The 16,616-nt window shown below is 36.3% G+C and overlaps 2 protein-coding genes across 2 annotated transcripts; both read right to left on the minus strand.

Moving 5' to 3' along the window:
* Positions 1 to 1,499: 1,499 nt before the first annotated feature.
* ndufa4a (NDUFA4 mitochondrial complex associated a) lies at positions 1,500 to 4,054 on the minus strand. Its single transcript, XM_074656328.1, has 4 exons — positions 3,895 to 4,054; positions 2,595 to 2,683; positions 2,284 to 2,344; positions 1,500 to 1,794 (listed from the first exon to the last, which is right to left on the minus strand). The coding sequence occupies exons 1-4, from the start codon at positions 3,934 to 3,936 to the stop codon at positions 1,738 to 1,740; spliced, it is 249 nt and encodes an 82-aa protein (XP_074512429.1). The 5' UTR covers positions 3,937 to 4,054; the 3' UTR covers positions 1,500 to 1,737.
* A 2,149-nt stretch (positions 4,055 to 6,203) lies between these two features.
* slc35b1 (solute carrier family 35 member B1) lies at positions 6,204 to 14,752 on the minus strand. The gene is made up of 9 exons (XM_074656329.1): positions 14,234 to 14,752; positions 12,656 to 12,759; positions 12,425 to 12,555; positions 12,302 to 12,332; positions 10,504 to 10,664; positions 10,256 to 10,382; positions 7,652 to 7,758; positions 7,375 to 7,528; positions 6,204 to 6,906 (listed from the first exon to the last, which is right to left on the minus strand). Exons 1-9 carry the CDS (start codon positions 14,356 to 14,358, stop codon positions 6,854 to 6,856), a joined length of 993 nt encoding a protein of 330 aa, XP_074512430.1. The 5' UTR covers positions 14,359 to 14,752; the 3' UTR covers positions 6,204 to 6,853.
* Between the last annotated feature and the right edge of the window lie 1,864 nt (positions 14,753 to 16,616).

The raw sequence follows: 16,616 nt of genomic DNA on the forward strand, positions 1-16,616 counted from the left end.
GAAAGCTGCCCTTTTAGTGAAAACTGAGGGGAGGAAGCTGCCCTTTTAGTAACGAAAACTGAAAAGGAGGAAAGCTGCCCTTTTAGTAACGAAAACTGGAAGGAGGAAAGCTGCCCTTTTAGTAGCGTGTTGAAAACTGAAAGGAGGAAAGCTGCCCTTTTAGTAGCGCAAAGCTTAAAACTTTCCTGTTTGCGGGTGCCTTTTATTCTGACACTGCACTATAACTTTTACTCTTTTGAGTTTTATGCAATTTTAGCTTCTATCCTAGCTTTTATTTTTACCTTGTTTTTATTTTCTAATCCTTAATGTTTTAATGTTTTTAATTATTTCTTAATGTTCTTTTGCATTTTGTCGCAATGTTCTTGAATGTTTCTGTAAAGCACTTTGAATTGCCGTTGTTGAAATGTGCTATACAAATAAAGCTGCCTTGCCTTGCCTTGCCTTACACAAAGACAAAGATAACTCGGATTTCTTTCTGAGAATGATTAATTTATCAATTTTGTGTTGATTCCCACCTCTTCCTCTCAAACATTCAGCCACAGCAAGTCACTTGCTTTCATGTTGCTTCTGTTAAACCACAGGTAACATGAATAAATGAGCTCAGGAAAATAAAGGCATTGTGTTATTTTGATTTTTCATTAACTACTGAACTGATAGTTATTTTGGGTTGAGTGCTTAGAGGCTAACATGCTGAAACAATTAAAATGAAGCACGGTTACATGCTGTGCCAGAAGTAAATTCTCATTTCCCCAGGTGTAGAAAAAGAGATACGTGAGCGTTGGAGAGGGCGGGTGAAGATTTAGACGTGGGCTTCTATTCAAATATGAAGGTGTCCTTGACATTTCCTGCTCTGCGTTGGCTGCTCATCCTTGTCGCATTTTTCTCCGAGCTGCATATAGGACAGCGCGACCTGTTGACATTTACAAACTCATCTGGCTGAGAGAGCGATGGCATTCTATAAGGAGAAACACCTCCACATCCTACCACTGCTCAGTGTTACACATGGACATGTTATTGCTTTAAACAAACAGAAGTCGACCTTTGCAGGGAGACGGTCGTGTTGTCTTTAAACAGCTTCTTCTCTTGGAACCATATGCAGCAGAAGCAATGGGCAGCTGGTAGACCTTATAAACTGGACTAAATACGGATGTGGTTTCATCACCACATCAGCTGGACTGCCATAGCTGCCACCAGAGGGAGCCCACTGCTGAAATGTGACTAGGTTAAAGTCTGCCCCTGCCATACCGATAAGGTTATGGATAGCAGCCAAGAACCGTGTGGCGCATAACCCACTAGCAGCTGGGTTATGGCAGGACAAGGTGAAATGAGGTGAAAAGCACAGCCTATATAGTAACAGCAGAGCATGACATAACTGTAAACAGAGTGTGGAGGGTAGTAAAGCAAGTATGTATATGTACTATGCCTTAAAATGGCAACACAAATATAAACATGACCCAACATCAAGGACATGGAAAGCAAAATAGAATAAATGAAACGGGTTCTTTTCTCTGTATGGAGGAGAAAAGTCTCCTTCACTTTATTGACAACCATTGGAAATGAGAAATAAGAGAGACATGGTTTCCAAATGCCAACAGTATGCAATGAGGAAACTTAAATGTGAATCATTGTGTGCGGGTTTAGCCTCTGCCTCCCTCCGGTTCCCAGGAGGAGGAAGTTCAAAATGGGTCTGTGCGGTTCAGCTCATCTTTGTGCTTTTTGGTCCAGCAGATGTGATCTTTAGAAGTCAGGGCCTTCCTTCTTCAGCTTGCTGTAGTCGATGTTGATTGCGTAAAACTGAGAATGAAAAAAAAGAAATCTTAGCACCAGAACAAACAGAAAATTTCACATAAAAATGTCTTGACAGCAGAAAATTAGTTTAGGTGACTTATAGTTTATGTTTTAAGGTGCCTAGTACAGCATTATGTCATACTTTCCCTCCATGTTATAGAGTCATTCAATTTCAAAAGTTGATTTATAAAGTAATCTTATAATAAAGTACTTGTTTCTGAATACTTCAGCCTTCTTGTTGTCTTCAGAAAACTCCTGTTATTACTTTTGACTAAGTGTGATCCGTTAATGACTTGATCAGATTTGTTACTACAAGTCAACGTTAACCAGATTATGTAATTTGATTAATCCGACTGAAGGAATAATCCGTGGCTCAGCAGCAAGTCTGGCACAGATCCATACTATGATCCCTGAACATAACCACCTACGCTCTTCAGCACTGAAAATCAAGACTGCATGATTATTAAGATTTCCTAAAAAGGTGATGAGGCACACCTTGTACTGATCAGTTGGGGCCATCTTGTTCCAGGGCTCTGGGTTGTTCTTGCGATCCCAGCTGCAGAGGAGGAATCAGGTACACATCATGAAAGATTAATCAACCGAGACTGACTAACTTGACATTCATAGGCGACAACATATTTAGTTACAAACTTCTTCTTCTACTTCTACTTCTTTACCTTTTCTAAATCTCATTAGATGCACATAACATAACCAACCATTTGCCATTTTTGAAAAGGGCAAAAGTTAAAAAGACAGTAGAATAAAAGACACAAGAAGGTTTCCTGTGTCATGACTGGAGTACTCACCAGACATCAGGGTTTCTAATGGCCAGACGAGCGAGGTACATCATGGACATGGCTGCCCCTCCTCCGATGAAGAACAAAAGGGGGATCAGCTGGAGGTGACAACACAGGAAGATCAGAAACCTTCATTAACATAAGGGCACTGTCAGTAAACACACTGAGCCTGCTCACAGCTTGTATAAACAGAAAACACTGCAACTAGCCAGGGAAAAACAGCTTTAAAAACTGCCTCTAAAATGTAACTTGAATAATATGTTTTACTCTGCCTCAAAATATTTGCCCTTGCAGACTGCAGCTGTCATATGTTGAGGTATGCTAGTATAGCTATGTTTACAACTTTCTTTCTTTCAGTCACCACTTATTGACTATGTTAACTTACTCAAGTCAAATAACAAGCTGAGCTGTATGGAAGTTTTTATTGGACTTTATTAGTTGTAACCCACAGAAGACAATTCACAAATGTGTACCATGATCTGCAAATATTTCACTATCAACAAACATGTATTTTTGTATTTGTGTAGTGTAAAGTCACATCCATAAAAATACAGGGTGATTTGCAAATACACATAACTGACTCTGTAAATATGTATTTTAAGGTTTACATGTAAAGTGATAAACACAAATACATGTTTGTGTAATAGTGAAATATGTGCAGATCATGGTACACATTTGTGAATTGTCTTCTGTGGGTTACAACTAATAAAGTCCACTAAAAACTGTACATAATAACACGTGTGACTTGGAATAAATAATAAAAACAATGCCCTTGCAGACTTACAGCTGTTATGTGTTGAGGTATGCTTGTTTAACTATGTTTACAACTTTCTTTTACCATTTATTGACCAAGTTAACTTACTTAAGTCAATCAAATAACAAGCTGATCTGTACATAATAACACGTGGGACTTGGAATAAATAAGTTATAGTGAGAGTAAACATCTAGAAATGCTACTTGCTAAGCTACCTAGCAAGCTAACTAGCTAACTAGTAGCATAAATGTGCTATTTCCAGCCCAGCAGATCTTTGTGTGTCTGAAGCTGTGACCTGATTTGACTCCAAAACATCAACCACCACGAGTCAAGGCACTTGCTGTATTTGGGAGACTGTGTATTAATCAATAATAGAGTAATAGCAACCATAAACAGTGACACATCTTCTCATGTTTATCAGACCTTCTCAAAGTCAGTGCGGTCAAAGTCAGCTAGGCTAAGTTAGCAACATTCAAAGATGATGTTAAGTGTAAAATAAGACCTCTTAACGTGAATCTTTGTTTTTATATATATATATATCCGTGATATACTTACAGCTGGGTGACTCTTGAGCTGTTTGCTAAGCGTGGTGAGCATTTTGACGCCAAGTGAGAGCTGAGTTAGTACAGAAATAACCGGATTACTGACAAAAGCGGAGCGAAATGTGATCTGCGAGAGATATCGGCCGGAAGAAAAGACCCAGGAAAATAACAAATAGGATGCTTGACGTATTGCCTGAATGACAGGGACAAAAACACTTGGTTATTAATTATTATATGTACTATGTAGAGGTTTTATGTCACACTGCATGTAGTAAATAAAGAGTTATTTTGTAGGTTTTTATCATTATGCTGCTGTGTCGCTTCAGTTTTTATTTCGAGATACAATTTGAATCTGGCAAAACTAAAGTGGCTGAAATGTGATTGTAGAATCACCAGATTTCAACCCCAAAACAAAACCAATCTATACACCTCATGATACACCTATTTTGATATATAATATATAATATTGATTCTTCTTCTTCTCATTAATGAGCTGAAGTTACACCCTAAATGTGTGTAATGTGTATTTAATCCTGTTACACATAATATTACTGTGGCTATATCATCAAGTATTAACTCTGCCTCATGTTGCATTAATTTAATTCTCTTTAGACAATTAAAATGCCAGAATTTAATGAAAAATAAATAACAAGTCGATTTAATTGCTTGACATATTGCCTGAATGAAGGGGACAAAAACACTTGATTATTAATTATTATATGTACTATGTAGAGGTTTTATGTCACACTGTATGCAGTGATTATATATTAATTTTGTAGGGTTTTATTAATATGCTGCTGTGTGGCTTCAGTTGTTATTTCTATACAGCATTTTAATCTGGCAAAGCTAAAGTGGCTGAAATGTTGCTGCAATCACCAGATTTCACTCAAAAACAAAACCAATCTATACACCTCATGATACACCTATATTAAGCCCATATTCTTCTCATTAATGAGCTGAAGTTACACCCTAAATGTATATAATGTGTATTTAACCCTGTTTAACATAACCTCACTGTGGCTATATCTGATCATGTTATCAAGTATTAACTCATGTTGCATTCATTTAATTCTGATTAGACAATTAAAATGCCAGAATTTAATGAAAAAAATAAATAACAAGTCAATTTAATTAATGAATGTCAGTGACATGATGGAGATACCAGGAGACTGCTCCTGTCTCTTGTATCAGTGTGAGCAGGTGAACTGCCTGTATCATAATGTGACAGCAGGGGGTGCTGTTTCCATCCATCAGACTAGAAGGCAACTACATTCATTTCAAGACAGTAAATTAATCATAAAAATAATAATTTATTAAAAGAAAAAAATATTTTAAAATTATAATCCTTATCCCACATATTTTAGATCTGTTTTTTTTTCTCTTTATCGATTTTGAGATGCCTCATAATTAGGAATTTGCTGTTCTTTCATTCTGTTGATAACAGAGATCCCCAGCAATTGTTCTATTTGGGCTATTTTACCTTCATAAATCCAATGTGCTTAGGTGCATCCCTACTATCAAAATGTGCTAAGTACTATTATTTTAAGCAGCCAACACAGACGTGCATTTAAAAAAAAAAAAAGTAGATTAAAACATTGTTTAAGCGTCATGTTTTTTCCGCTCAAAAATTACAAAACATTCTCAATATCAGTCGTCAAAGTGTTTAAGTGTAGTGGTGGAAGAATCTTTTACTTCATTAAAAGTAGTAATACCACAGTGTAAAAACACTCAATTTTAGTACGATACATATTAGCATCAAAGTACCAAAAGTAAAAGTAGTGATTATGCAAAACAACTAATTTCAGAATAATTTATATTATATAACTGTATAATAATTATTTATACATTGTGTTCATCACTTTAATGTTGAAACTGGTAAAGGTGGAAACAATTATAATTATGTCATATAGTGCTGGGTAGCTTCATCTATAATAATACATCAGGATTTATTTGTTCATTATATTTTTGTATTAATCTGAAGAGTACATAAGAAGTGCAATATTTACCTCTGAAATGTAGTGAAGTATAAAGTAGCAGAAAATGGAAATACTCAAGTACAAGCTCCTCAAAATGGTGACAGTACCTGAGTAAATATACTTAGTTACTTTCCACCAAAAACAAGTTGGTACTATACTTTTTTAATTACTGGCAGATACATATGTTGCTGGTGGTAGTGACTTTTGCTTTTAGCTTTAATTAAGTGTTTGTTGGCTATTTTACAGCCATTTCCAACAAGCAGCACCCAATCAGAGACGAGTATCTCAACTGACTGATGTGAAACCAATCAAGTGAATTCTGTGTAATGAAAAGAAAATCACCATGAAATATCACAATTTCCCTTTTATGGTAAGTTATTGTCAACTTGTAGAAAATAAAAGTAAAAACAATTCAATAGTAAGATTGGACACAACACAACCGTTTATATTTTATAAATGAGATGAGACCTGGCTGATTGTTTGCCAAGGAAAAGAAACTACATATGTGATAATTACACATATTCAACAAACTATTTGTAAACCGAGCCTTATTTGGTGGCAAGTTCATGAGATTAATGCTGGAAATGTGTCTTAGGCCTTGTTTGGTTTCAATGTCCATCCAAGGGAGGTGAGCTGGTTTCAGAAACATAAAGATTTGTCTAAATACAGTATTTTCCACCTGTGTCTTTCAGCCAGTCAAAATCCACCACAAAAGAGTGGTAAAAAATAAAGATGTTAATGGCTCGTCACAGTTCATTCAGGATTTGATCCCGAGTAAAACGTGTCTCTCGTGTCTCTCGTGTCTCTCGTGTCTATCAACAGTACACAACAGAAGCTGGACTCTCTTTTAAATACAGTTAAGTTAAAAATCTGACCATTCTTAAACCAATCACAGGCACATACAGAACATGCCTGTACAGGACGTCTTATGGAAATAAGATACTGGCTATAGAGTGTTTCCATTTGCAATCTTTCCCATCGTGTGCTCCAGGTGTTTTAGTGCGTCGTCTTCTTTGGGGTTTTGCCAAATTTAGCGTCAAATCCAAGACCTACAGAGAGAAAAGCAAAGATGTGATTAAAGAGCAAAGGAAAGACTCAGCAGCTAAACACAAATTATTTTACACGCTCAATAAAATTACCAATTTAACCAATAAAAACACTAAGAAATTTGAGTATTCTGGCTTCTTCTCCAACTATGTCTGTGTTATATTTACGACTCCCCTTCAGCTATACTCTCAATGCATAATTTACCACTCAACCAAATTGTTTGCGTGGGAAGCCTAAGTATTCCCCAATTGGACCTAATTGTTTGTTATAACAAACACACACAGTGACCGTCTCAGGCTACAGTTGAAGGCTTCAACCATGTTTTTGCAAGCATCTGCTAGAGTTACAGTCGGTCATACAATAATACACGGCGTCGATGAAGAAATGCAGGGGGAAAGAATGAGACAAGTGACACACTGATAATAAATCCAGAGAGTGCAACAAAGTGTTAAAGCAGGATTAAGTCTCACCGAGGAACACCAGGATAGTGCCAAACCACTGCATCGTAGTCATGACGTTGCCAAACAGAAGGACGGAGCCGAGGATGGTGAAGAACTTCCTCGTGGTGGTGACGATGGAGCAGGTCAGAGGCCCGAAGTTCACCACCGTCATAAAGATGAAGGTCTAGTAAAAAAAAACATTTGGATATACAATATCATCTGTAAGCATTCAAACCTTTTATCAAAGTTCTTCCAACGGTGCAACACAACATTAACCATCCTCTCATACAAGTATCCATCCACCCACCTGTCCTAAAGCACTGGTCACTCCAAACAGAAGAATATTGTAGATGATGCTCGGGTGGCGTTCGGTAAAACTGAGGAACTCCCAAACCTCCCCTGTCGACAAGACCGCTGAGAACAGAGAGGATAAAAGAACGTTAATGTCATTTAAAAAATAACCCAGTAATTGAACATACTGGGCCTCATGCAGGAATCCATATCAGAACAAATTCCCTCTTATTTTTTGTTTGACTCCGCAATTTGTTCTTATTTTGTTATTACACATTGATTTCTGGGATTCACCAATGTTTTCTTATTTTTGCTCTTACGAGTGATCGAGAGCACTCTTACCAAGATAAGAAAAAAAAAAAACTTGTTTTCACAGTCCACAGATTGGTTGTCTAACGAAAGGAAACATACGTTTTAAATTTGATGAACGTGCAAAAATGCATTAATATCATATAATCTTATTTAGATTATTATATGTTTTAGAGTAATTATAATGGTTGGATTATTAAAGAAATACTATTGGTCCATTGATCCAAATTAAGACTATAAAAACCCTTGAATGGCTTACATAATGCTCTTTTTAGATGCTTTTGGATTTTCCTGTAACGCCAGTTTTGACGCTTTGGAAAATCACATGTTTGCTTTTTTTAAGTTTATTTAACAGACCTAACATACGTGCTCTCAACTCCACACATGTGATAAGCATTTGTGTGGTCTAGGGCCCCCCAGAAGTCAGTGGTACTCTGTCAGGGGGTCCGCAAAATAATTTGCTATAAATTATAAAATTGTGTATAAAGTGCAGTACTGCATGCAACAGTACGTACTTTGTAAGGGCAGCTGCAGTACGTACTAAAAGTATAAAGAAAAAGTATGCGATTTGGAAAGCAGCCATAGTTGACTTTTCCTTGATAATGATGTGCTGAGAAAGTCTGACCACGGTGTTCATAGTGTGGACATACTGCACCACCAGGTGGTGTAATACAGTAACAGCAGTTAGATGAAGCCTTGGTGTGAGGGGGAGTGGAGGTATGAGAATACCTTTACATATCTGGGGAAATACCAGCACTTCAAAGCTTATAGACTTCTTATAAAAGGTAGCAGGAGTGTCTTTAGGTTTGTGCAGAAACTAAACTTGAGGACCTCTGAAGGAAAAACAAATATAGCAATTTTTTAAATGTTGTATGGCGTATGAAAGTGTGAGGCAGATGTGCAGAAGACACTAAGAGATAGCAGGCACTGCCAATTAGTTTAGTTATAAGAATGATAACAGTCTCTCAGTTCTCATACTGCCGTTGACCTTCTGATCTTTATCTCGCAGCCCATTAGTGCCTAACCTTAGAAAGCCCCTCATTATATTGTATTTGTTTTATGTGCCTTTCTCTTCAGTATATTACAGTAACCTCCTCACTGAATTGGGGTTCTTTGAGGTGCAGGATTCCTTATCTATGAAGATAACACTGAACACTTTGCCTTCACTGAATTAATGAGTTTTTGGCTCCTGAGAGAATAGTGTTCACCTTTTCTTAAAGAGCCTCTAACGCAGCGGTCATTGGTTTTTGTTTGGGTTTTTATACTTATACGCATTGCCATTAGCTACTGCATCGCAGTAGCTGTCTATCCTGAATAACAATACGGCACATTACACCGGCAGTAATGATATAATTCAGCTAACAGAAGCGATATACTGTAGCTGCAGTGGACAAGCAGCTCAAGGAGACCAGTATGGTAATAAAAGACCTCAACTTGTATTTAAGACATGTTAATTAATCTGGACCTTCAGGTCAAATCATTTTAGACCTTTGCAGTCTTGGCAGAGACATTTTACAGTACATTTGCAAAACTGCAGAATGCCCACGTATCCTGTATAATATGGCACTGGTGAGCATGTTAACACAATATATGACAATTACAAATTTTAGCTCAAGAAAAAGCAACTATGTGCCGTTGAGTGCCAGGACATACAACTGCAACTAACGATTATTTTCATTGTTGATTAATCTGTCGTTTATTTTCTCGCTTAATCGATTAGTTGTTTGGTCTATAAAATGTAAAAAAATGTTGATCCGTGTTTCTCAAAGCCCGAGATGACGTACTCAAATGTCTTGTTTTGTCCACAACTCAAAGATATTCAGTTTACTGTCGTAGAGGAGTAAAGAAATCAGAAAATATTCACATTTAAGAAGCTGGAATCAGAGAATTTGTTTTCTTAAAATATTACTCAAACTGATAATCGATTATCAAATGAGTTATTGATTAATTAAATTTTTGACAACTAATCAATTAATCGTTGCAGCTCTAATATGCTTACAACAGTTTAATATAAAGACAATTGTCTGGTTCACTAATTTTGTGTAGTGAAGTGTATAAATTTACATTATAGTTTGTTTTCTGAGAATTATTCAGAGAAAGCTTTGCGTAGTGCAACAGTGTTTCAGTTTCATATTTTGGCAGCCCTGAAACATCTCAAGGTGATTCTGCTCATTAGTTTCTCCTCTCCGGCTGCAGGTGTGCCAATCGGCCCGGTGTAGTTTCGGTTGGAATGAGACCCTCCGTGCTTCCTGGCACTTCACGGCACATATTCAATTAGACGAGAGTTTGGCAGAGCGCATGGTGGACTCACCTAGTCCCAGCACCAGCGTGGACCACATGTTGATGTTCAGCATCATGTGGTTGGCACTAGTCTGGAAGCGAGACCTCATGTGGTCCTGGGCCACGCCAGTCAAACCGTCCAATGTCAGAGAGATAAGCTGCGACACAGTCAAACAAACACACCACCAAGCCGTGAGACAAAGGTCATAGAAATGTCACAGTAATCGTGACTACAATAGGGAGACACAGATAGGTGAAATGGATGGAACATAAACTCACCAACAGAATCTCTCCAAACCCAAAAACATGGTCATCTGCAACAGCTGAGCTCTTGTTGGGTTTGTAGAGGAACAGCGCTACGCCGCTCACAATAAGCAGCACACACAGATACTTAGCCAGCGGGTACTTCTTCCTCAGTATTGTCACACCGAGGATCATCACTGCAACAACACAACAACAGCATGATGGACGGGTATTAAGCCATGGATAGTGTATCAGAGTGACATCTCTAGGGTTTGAGAGGTAAACCTAAATGTCAGGCCTTCACCCCTCAGAGTGGAAAATATGGACTGTGAAAGTGTGTGTTTCTGTATGTGTAACAAGAGATAACCAAGCTGTGTGTGGTGAGATATAACCTTCATGTACAAAAAGAACATAATGTGCTCTCAACACCACACATATGAAAAGTATTTGCTCACTCAATGTGTCCTTGATCAGTTTAGAAAGATATCAGAATCTCTCTTGTTTGTCAAGTACCATAAACACATGGAGAAATATGTACATCAGCACATTACATCATGAGACCCGGCAGCTTCTGAGTTAGTCAACATTGAGTTTGAGTTTGTACTAACTCAGTGCGTTCTCAGATTTTCTAGCAAATAGTATATAACCATGTGCTCAAAGTAGGCTGGTACTCACTAGAGCGCGGGACCGGCACTTCTACATTTTACTCTTTGGCGTATCGTGACTTTTTCTTGCACAACGGCACTCTCTCGCGAGAGTTTTTGCACGTTTTTGCGGGTTACCTTCTAGACAAGACTAGGGGTTTTCCTTGCCATTATACGGCGCAGCGCCAGCGTTTTTGCGCCACATCTCTTATAATATGTTATTTCATATTATAAGTATATTATTGTTTGTTTATATTCTATTATTTTCTATGTTAGTTGTAAAAGTCTGGTATATTTATAGTGTATTCTAACATATTCTTTATATTGTGTATACTATAGATATTTATTTCTAGTGTTGATATGTTTATTTACTGTGTATTTACTGTTCCTGTACATTGCCTGGATAACCTACTGCTTCAACTAATTAATTTCCAAATTTGGTATCCATCCATCCATCCATCCATCCATCCATCCATCCATCCATCCATCCAAGCTGTATGAACATGAGAACAATGTGGAGAACATCTGGGCAAGCCGACACACTGCACGGCACGAGGGAGGGGGGGTGAGAATGTAATGTACTGTAATTTATCGATAAATCCTTTTTGTAAAATTAAGCTTATTAGTGAACTGTTCATCTTAACTTTTTTATCTGTGAATATTAAACATTAGTTAAACATTTTCTGAATCTGCTCTTTTGATTCATAGAATATGATTTTACAGGGCAAACATTTCGAGAAGGATGAAATGTTCAGACGAAGGCTGTGATGTGTGTTTTCTCTTTAGGTTTTTTGGACATCATCTATAGTAATAATGATGGTAATTTTTTTAGAAATTGCATAGTTTTAAGTCAAAAACCTTCAAATTTTCTTGGGGGACGACCCCCAAACCCTAAATCTCCTAATATCTTTTATTCACTGTATATATTTGGGTCGTAACAGTGTGTAATGATTGCTGATACTGGCCGACACACACACCAACACGTGAATAAGGGGAGTACTGGCACTTATTTTTTCCACTTCAAGCACTGATATATAACCCCAAATATTCAGGTATTGGCATTATATGTTACCAGCTATGAGAAGTAGTTTTAATGTGATAATATTATTCCTTTTGTAAAATCAGATTATGTATGTGCAGGTGATATGTAGGCAGAAAGCAGAAACTACGGGTGATATTATCAGATTTACCTGGTATGGGCTTGCAGGATTTCCCCAACACCTATCAACAACAAAAACATAGCTTTAGGATACGATAGCAAAAGAATCATGTTAACCAGCTAACTTTGCTCCATCTAAAAGGGGAAGACTCACCTGTGTGGGGTAGTTGACATACTGAAGGGCCGAGTTACTGGACACCATGGCTCCCAGATAGGAGAGGGAACACAGCCCATAAAGCCAGTTCTTGGTGTGATCTGGCTTGGAGCCCTCAAAAAACTGGATCACTGATGACAAAAGAGAAAGATTTGGTTTCAGAAATATATTTTGGATGTTTTGTTTTTTACATAATAGTTGTTATGTTTCTTATGTGCAGCACACACTCACAGATCTTAGCAAATAGAGCACTGACAATGCACTGGATGAAGACCAACATCCGGGCGAATCTAAACTTCTCCTTTTGGTCTCCCTGGCCATAATCACCTCGAGTGCTGCAAGAGAATCAGAGAGACAACACTGTGTTGAGTACAACAGATCACAGAAAACCTGAATCTGAGACGGAAGTAGTCGACAGGCAGAAACATGGCAGAATGCATGAGTTAAAGAGCGGTGTGCTTTCACGGGTCTCCAAGCTATGAAAAGGTCCCTCAGAAAGGAGACACCATAATGCAGTGAATTACAACTTGACAGGGTGGTGACATTTTGCTAAGGGACCAAGAATATTTAGCAGCTTGCTTGTTGGTGTCAATGGAAAATTCATGTAAATATTCTTTAATAACAATATATAATGGAGGTCAATCATTCTGGTTTGTAAAAGCGCTGCTGCTTGGGTGAGACACCAGTTTCGAGTCATCATTTTGAAACTAGATATGATCCCTGTCCCCTCTAGTGCCTTACCCGACAACATACCATGTGTGTCACTGTGTCATGCCTCAGTATGTGATATAATAGAAACTCAGCACCCCTTACTTCTTTTACAATCTAGAGAACCACAAATAACCACTATGACTTGTTGCTTTTTTATTTTTTAATGGACATTTAATCAAAAGTATGAAAGATAATGTTTGTTGCAGGCACATAAAAGCATTAACCCATCTATGAGGGATGAGCTGTAGTAACTAGAAATAGATACCACCTGCTCAAATGGTATAGGTTCAGTTTTTATGCACCAAATATTTGGAACAAGCTCCCAGAAAACTGCAGGACCAACTCCAACACTGACTTCTTTTAAAACAAAGCTTAAAACGTTCCTGTTTGCTGCTGCCTTTTATTAAACCAGATAGTGATCTTATACTGCACTAGAGCTTTTACTCTTGTGTGTTATATTCTATTTTAGCTTCTATCCTAGCTTTTATTTTTATTTTCTAATCTTTAATGTTTTTATAACTGTTTTAATTATGTCTTAATGTTCTTTTGCACTTTGTGGCAATGTTGTTGAATGTTTATGTAAAAACACTTTTAATTGCCCTGCTGCTGAAATGTGCTCTACAGATAAAGCTGCCTTGCCTTTACTTTTTACTAGGGCTGCACAATTTAGAAAAAATAAGATAAGATAAGATAGAACTTTGTTAATCCCGAAGGAAATTCTTATGGCAGAGATTGCTCAAAATTACAATAAGTGTATAAAATAAAAAGTACTTGCCTTGCCAATACATGACATTTTCTAATGTGAACACACCAAACTCCATTAAAAAAACTGAGGATTTAATGTCAGACTTGTCATTCGAATTGGTAAAAATACAACATTGCATAGCTCAAATGAGATTGCATAACGAATAGATTTAACAAACTAGAATACGCCGAACTTTGTGGTGCAATACCTAAAGCCATGTCAAATCAAAATAATAGCTCGTATTGAGTCTGGAAGTGTGGGAAAGTAAGAAAACACTAAATCAGCTGTTTTTTGAATGGAGTTTGGTGCAGCAGGACAGAGCTGACATCTGGAACATAAACAAAGCAACTTACATTGTCTCTTGTAATATCCCGTAGTAAAAGTAACACACGAAGACTCCGATGAAGCAGACGATGAACCGTATCCGCATGCTGTCCCACATCGAGGCGATCTTCCCAGCTCCTTTTCCCCCAGCCATGCTGTCGTCCAGCAGCCCGGGAATGTGAACCGACACCGCTGCGCTGCCCGGTCCTCTCACACCGACGTCCCGCTCCACTATAGCCGACGTGACGAGCCCGGAAATGGTGCTCACGTTGTTTATCTGTGGTGGTGGATAAAAGGTTTACTTAATTAGCCCTCAGACCTTCTGGTGCACAGCTGTTAGTAGCTTCTTGAGTTGTCCAGAGCTGCAGACAAGTCAAATGTCATGTCATTAGTTTATTTTGAATCATTATGCGTCTAAATTTCTCCTCCAAGACGGCTGCAGAATCATAAATCTCCCATTCCCAGCTGTCTGTGTGTATCTGAGCTGTCAGCAGACAGCAGAGAGCAGCTCGTGTTTTCATTGAGAAAAGACTGCAATTAGTGGAAGAAGCGGTCGCGTCAGGAAAATTGGATTTAGTGGAAGGACCTCAAAGGTGTTAACAGCTATGCCTGAACAATTTGATTTTTATTTTTTATACATTCACTTTTTTCAAGGCTGAACAATTTGATTTTTTTTTTTTTAATATATACTTTATTTTTTCCCTTTTTCAGGGTTGTTTTCATATATGCAATTTACAGTTCGTAATTACAATAGTTTATGAACCAGTTTTTAAGTAGATGAGCTAATAGACAGTACACTGTTTGAAAAGAAAAGTCTAAACAATGTCTGAAAAAGGTAAGAAAAAAAAAAAAAAGTCTGAAAAAAGTGTACATAAAAAAAAGTCTGAAAAAACTGTCTGAAAAAAAAGTCTGAAAAATGTCTGAAAAAAATGTCTAGAAAAAAAAAAGTCTGAAAAGGTAAAGAGAAGAAAACAAAAAAAGTCTAAAAAATGTCCCAAAAACATATCTGAAAAGAATGTCTAAAAATAAGTTTTAGAAATGTTGCAAAAGAAAAGTTCGAAAAATGTTGTCTGAAAAATGAACAAAAATAATAATATTCGGAGAAAAAAGTCTGAAAAATATTCGAAAAAAAAATCTGAAAAATATTCGGAAAAAAAAGTCTGAAAAATATAAGTCTGAAAAAAAATTCTGAAAAAATTCGAAAAAAAAGTCTAAAAAATATTCGGAGAAAAAAGTCTGAAAAATATTCGGAGAAAAAAGTCTAAAAAAAAAGTCTGAAAAATGTCCAGAAGCAAAAGTCTGAAAAATATTTGAGAAAAAAAAGTCTAAAAAAAAAGTCTGAAAAATGTCCAGAAGCAAAAGTCTGAAAAATATATATAAAAAAAAAAGTCTGAAAAATATTCGAGAAAAAAAAGTCTGAAAAATATTAGAAAAAAAAAGTCTGAAAAATATTCGGAGAAAAAAGTCTGAAAAATATTCGAGAAAAAAAAGTCTGAAAAATATTAGAAAAAAAAGTCTGAAAAAAAAGTCTGAAAAATATTCGGAGAAAAAAATCTGAAAAATATTCGAAAAAAAAAGTCTGAAAAATATTCGAGAAAAAAAAGTCTGAAAAATATTAGAAAAAAAAGTCTGAAAAAAAAGTCTGAAAAATATTCGGAGAAAAAAATCTGAAAAATCTTAGAAAAAAAAAGTCTGAAAAATATTCGGAGAAAAAAGTCTGAAAAATATTCGAAAAAAAAAGTCTGAAAAATATTCGAGAAAAAAAAGTCTAAAAAAAAAGTCTGAAAAATGTCCAGAAGCAAAAGTCTGAAAAATATTCGAGAAAAAAAAGTCTAAAAAAAAAGTCTGAAAAATGTCCAGAAGCAAAAGTCTGAAAAATATATATAAAAAAAGTCTGTAAGAAGTTTCCGTAAAAAAAAGTCTGAAAAAGTCTGAAAAATGTCTGGAAAAAATGTCTGAACATTTTTTTGAAAAATGTTGGAAAAGAAAAGTCCAAACAATATCTAAAAAAGGTAAAAAAAAAAAAAAAAAGTCTGTAAGAAGTTTCCGTAAAAAAAAGTCTAAAAAAGTCTGAAAAAAAGTCTGAAAAAAAAAGTCTGAAAAATGTCCGTAAAAACAAGTCTGAAAAATGTCTAAAAAAAGTTTGAAAAAATGTTGTAAAAAAAGTCTGTAAAAATGTCCGTAAAAAAAAGTCTGAAAAAGTCTGAAAAATGTCTGAACATTTTTTTGAAAAATGCTGAAAAAAAAGTTTGAAAAATGTTGGAAAAGAAAAGTCCAAACAATGTCTGAAATAGGTAAAAAAAAAAAAAAAAGTCTGTAAAAATGTCCGTAAAAAAAGTCTGAAAAAGTCTGAAAAATGCCTAAAAAAAAAGTCTTCATTCATTATAATTAGTGATGTGTTATTTCTGGATT

This window comes from Sebastes fasciatus, chromosome 13 (assembly GCF_043250625.1).
Source record: "Sebastes fasciatus isolate fSebFas1 chromosome 13, fSebFas1.pri, whole genome shotgun sequence".
Classification (NCBI taxonomy): domain Eukaryota; kingdom Metazoa; phylum Chordata; class Actinopteri; order Perciformes; family Sebastidae; genus Sebastes; species Sebastes fasciatus.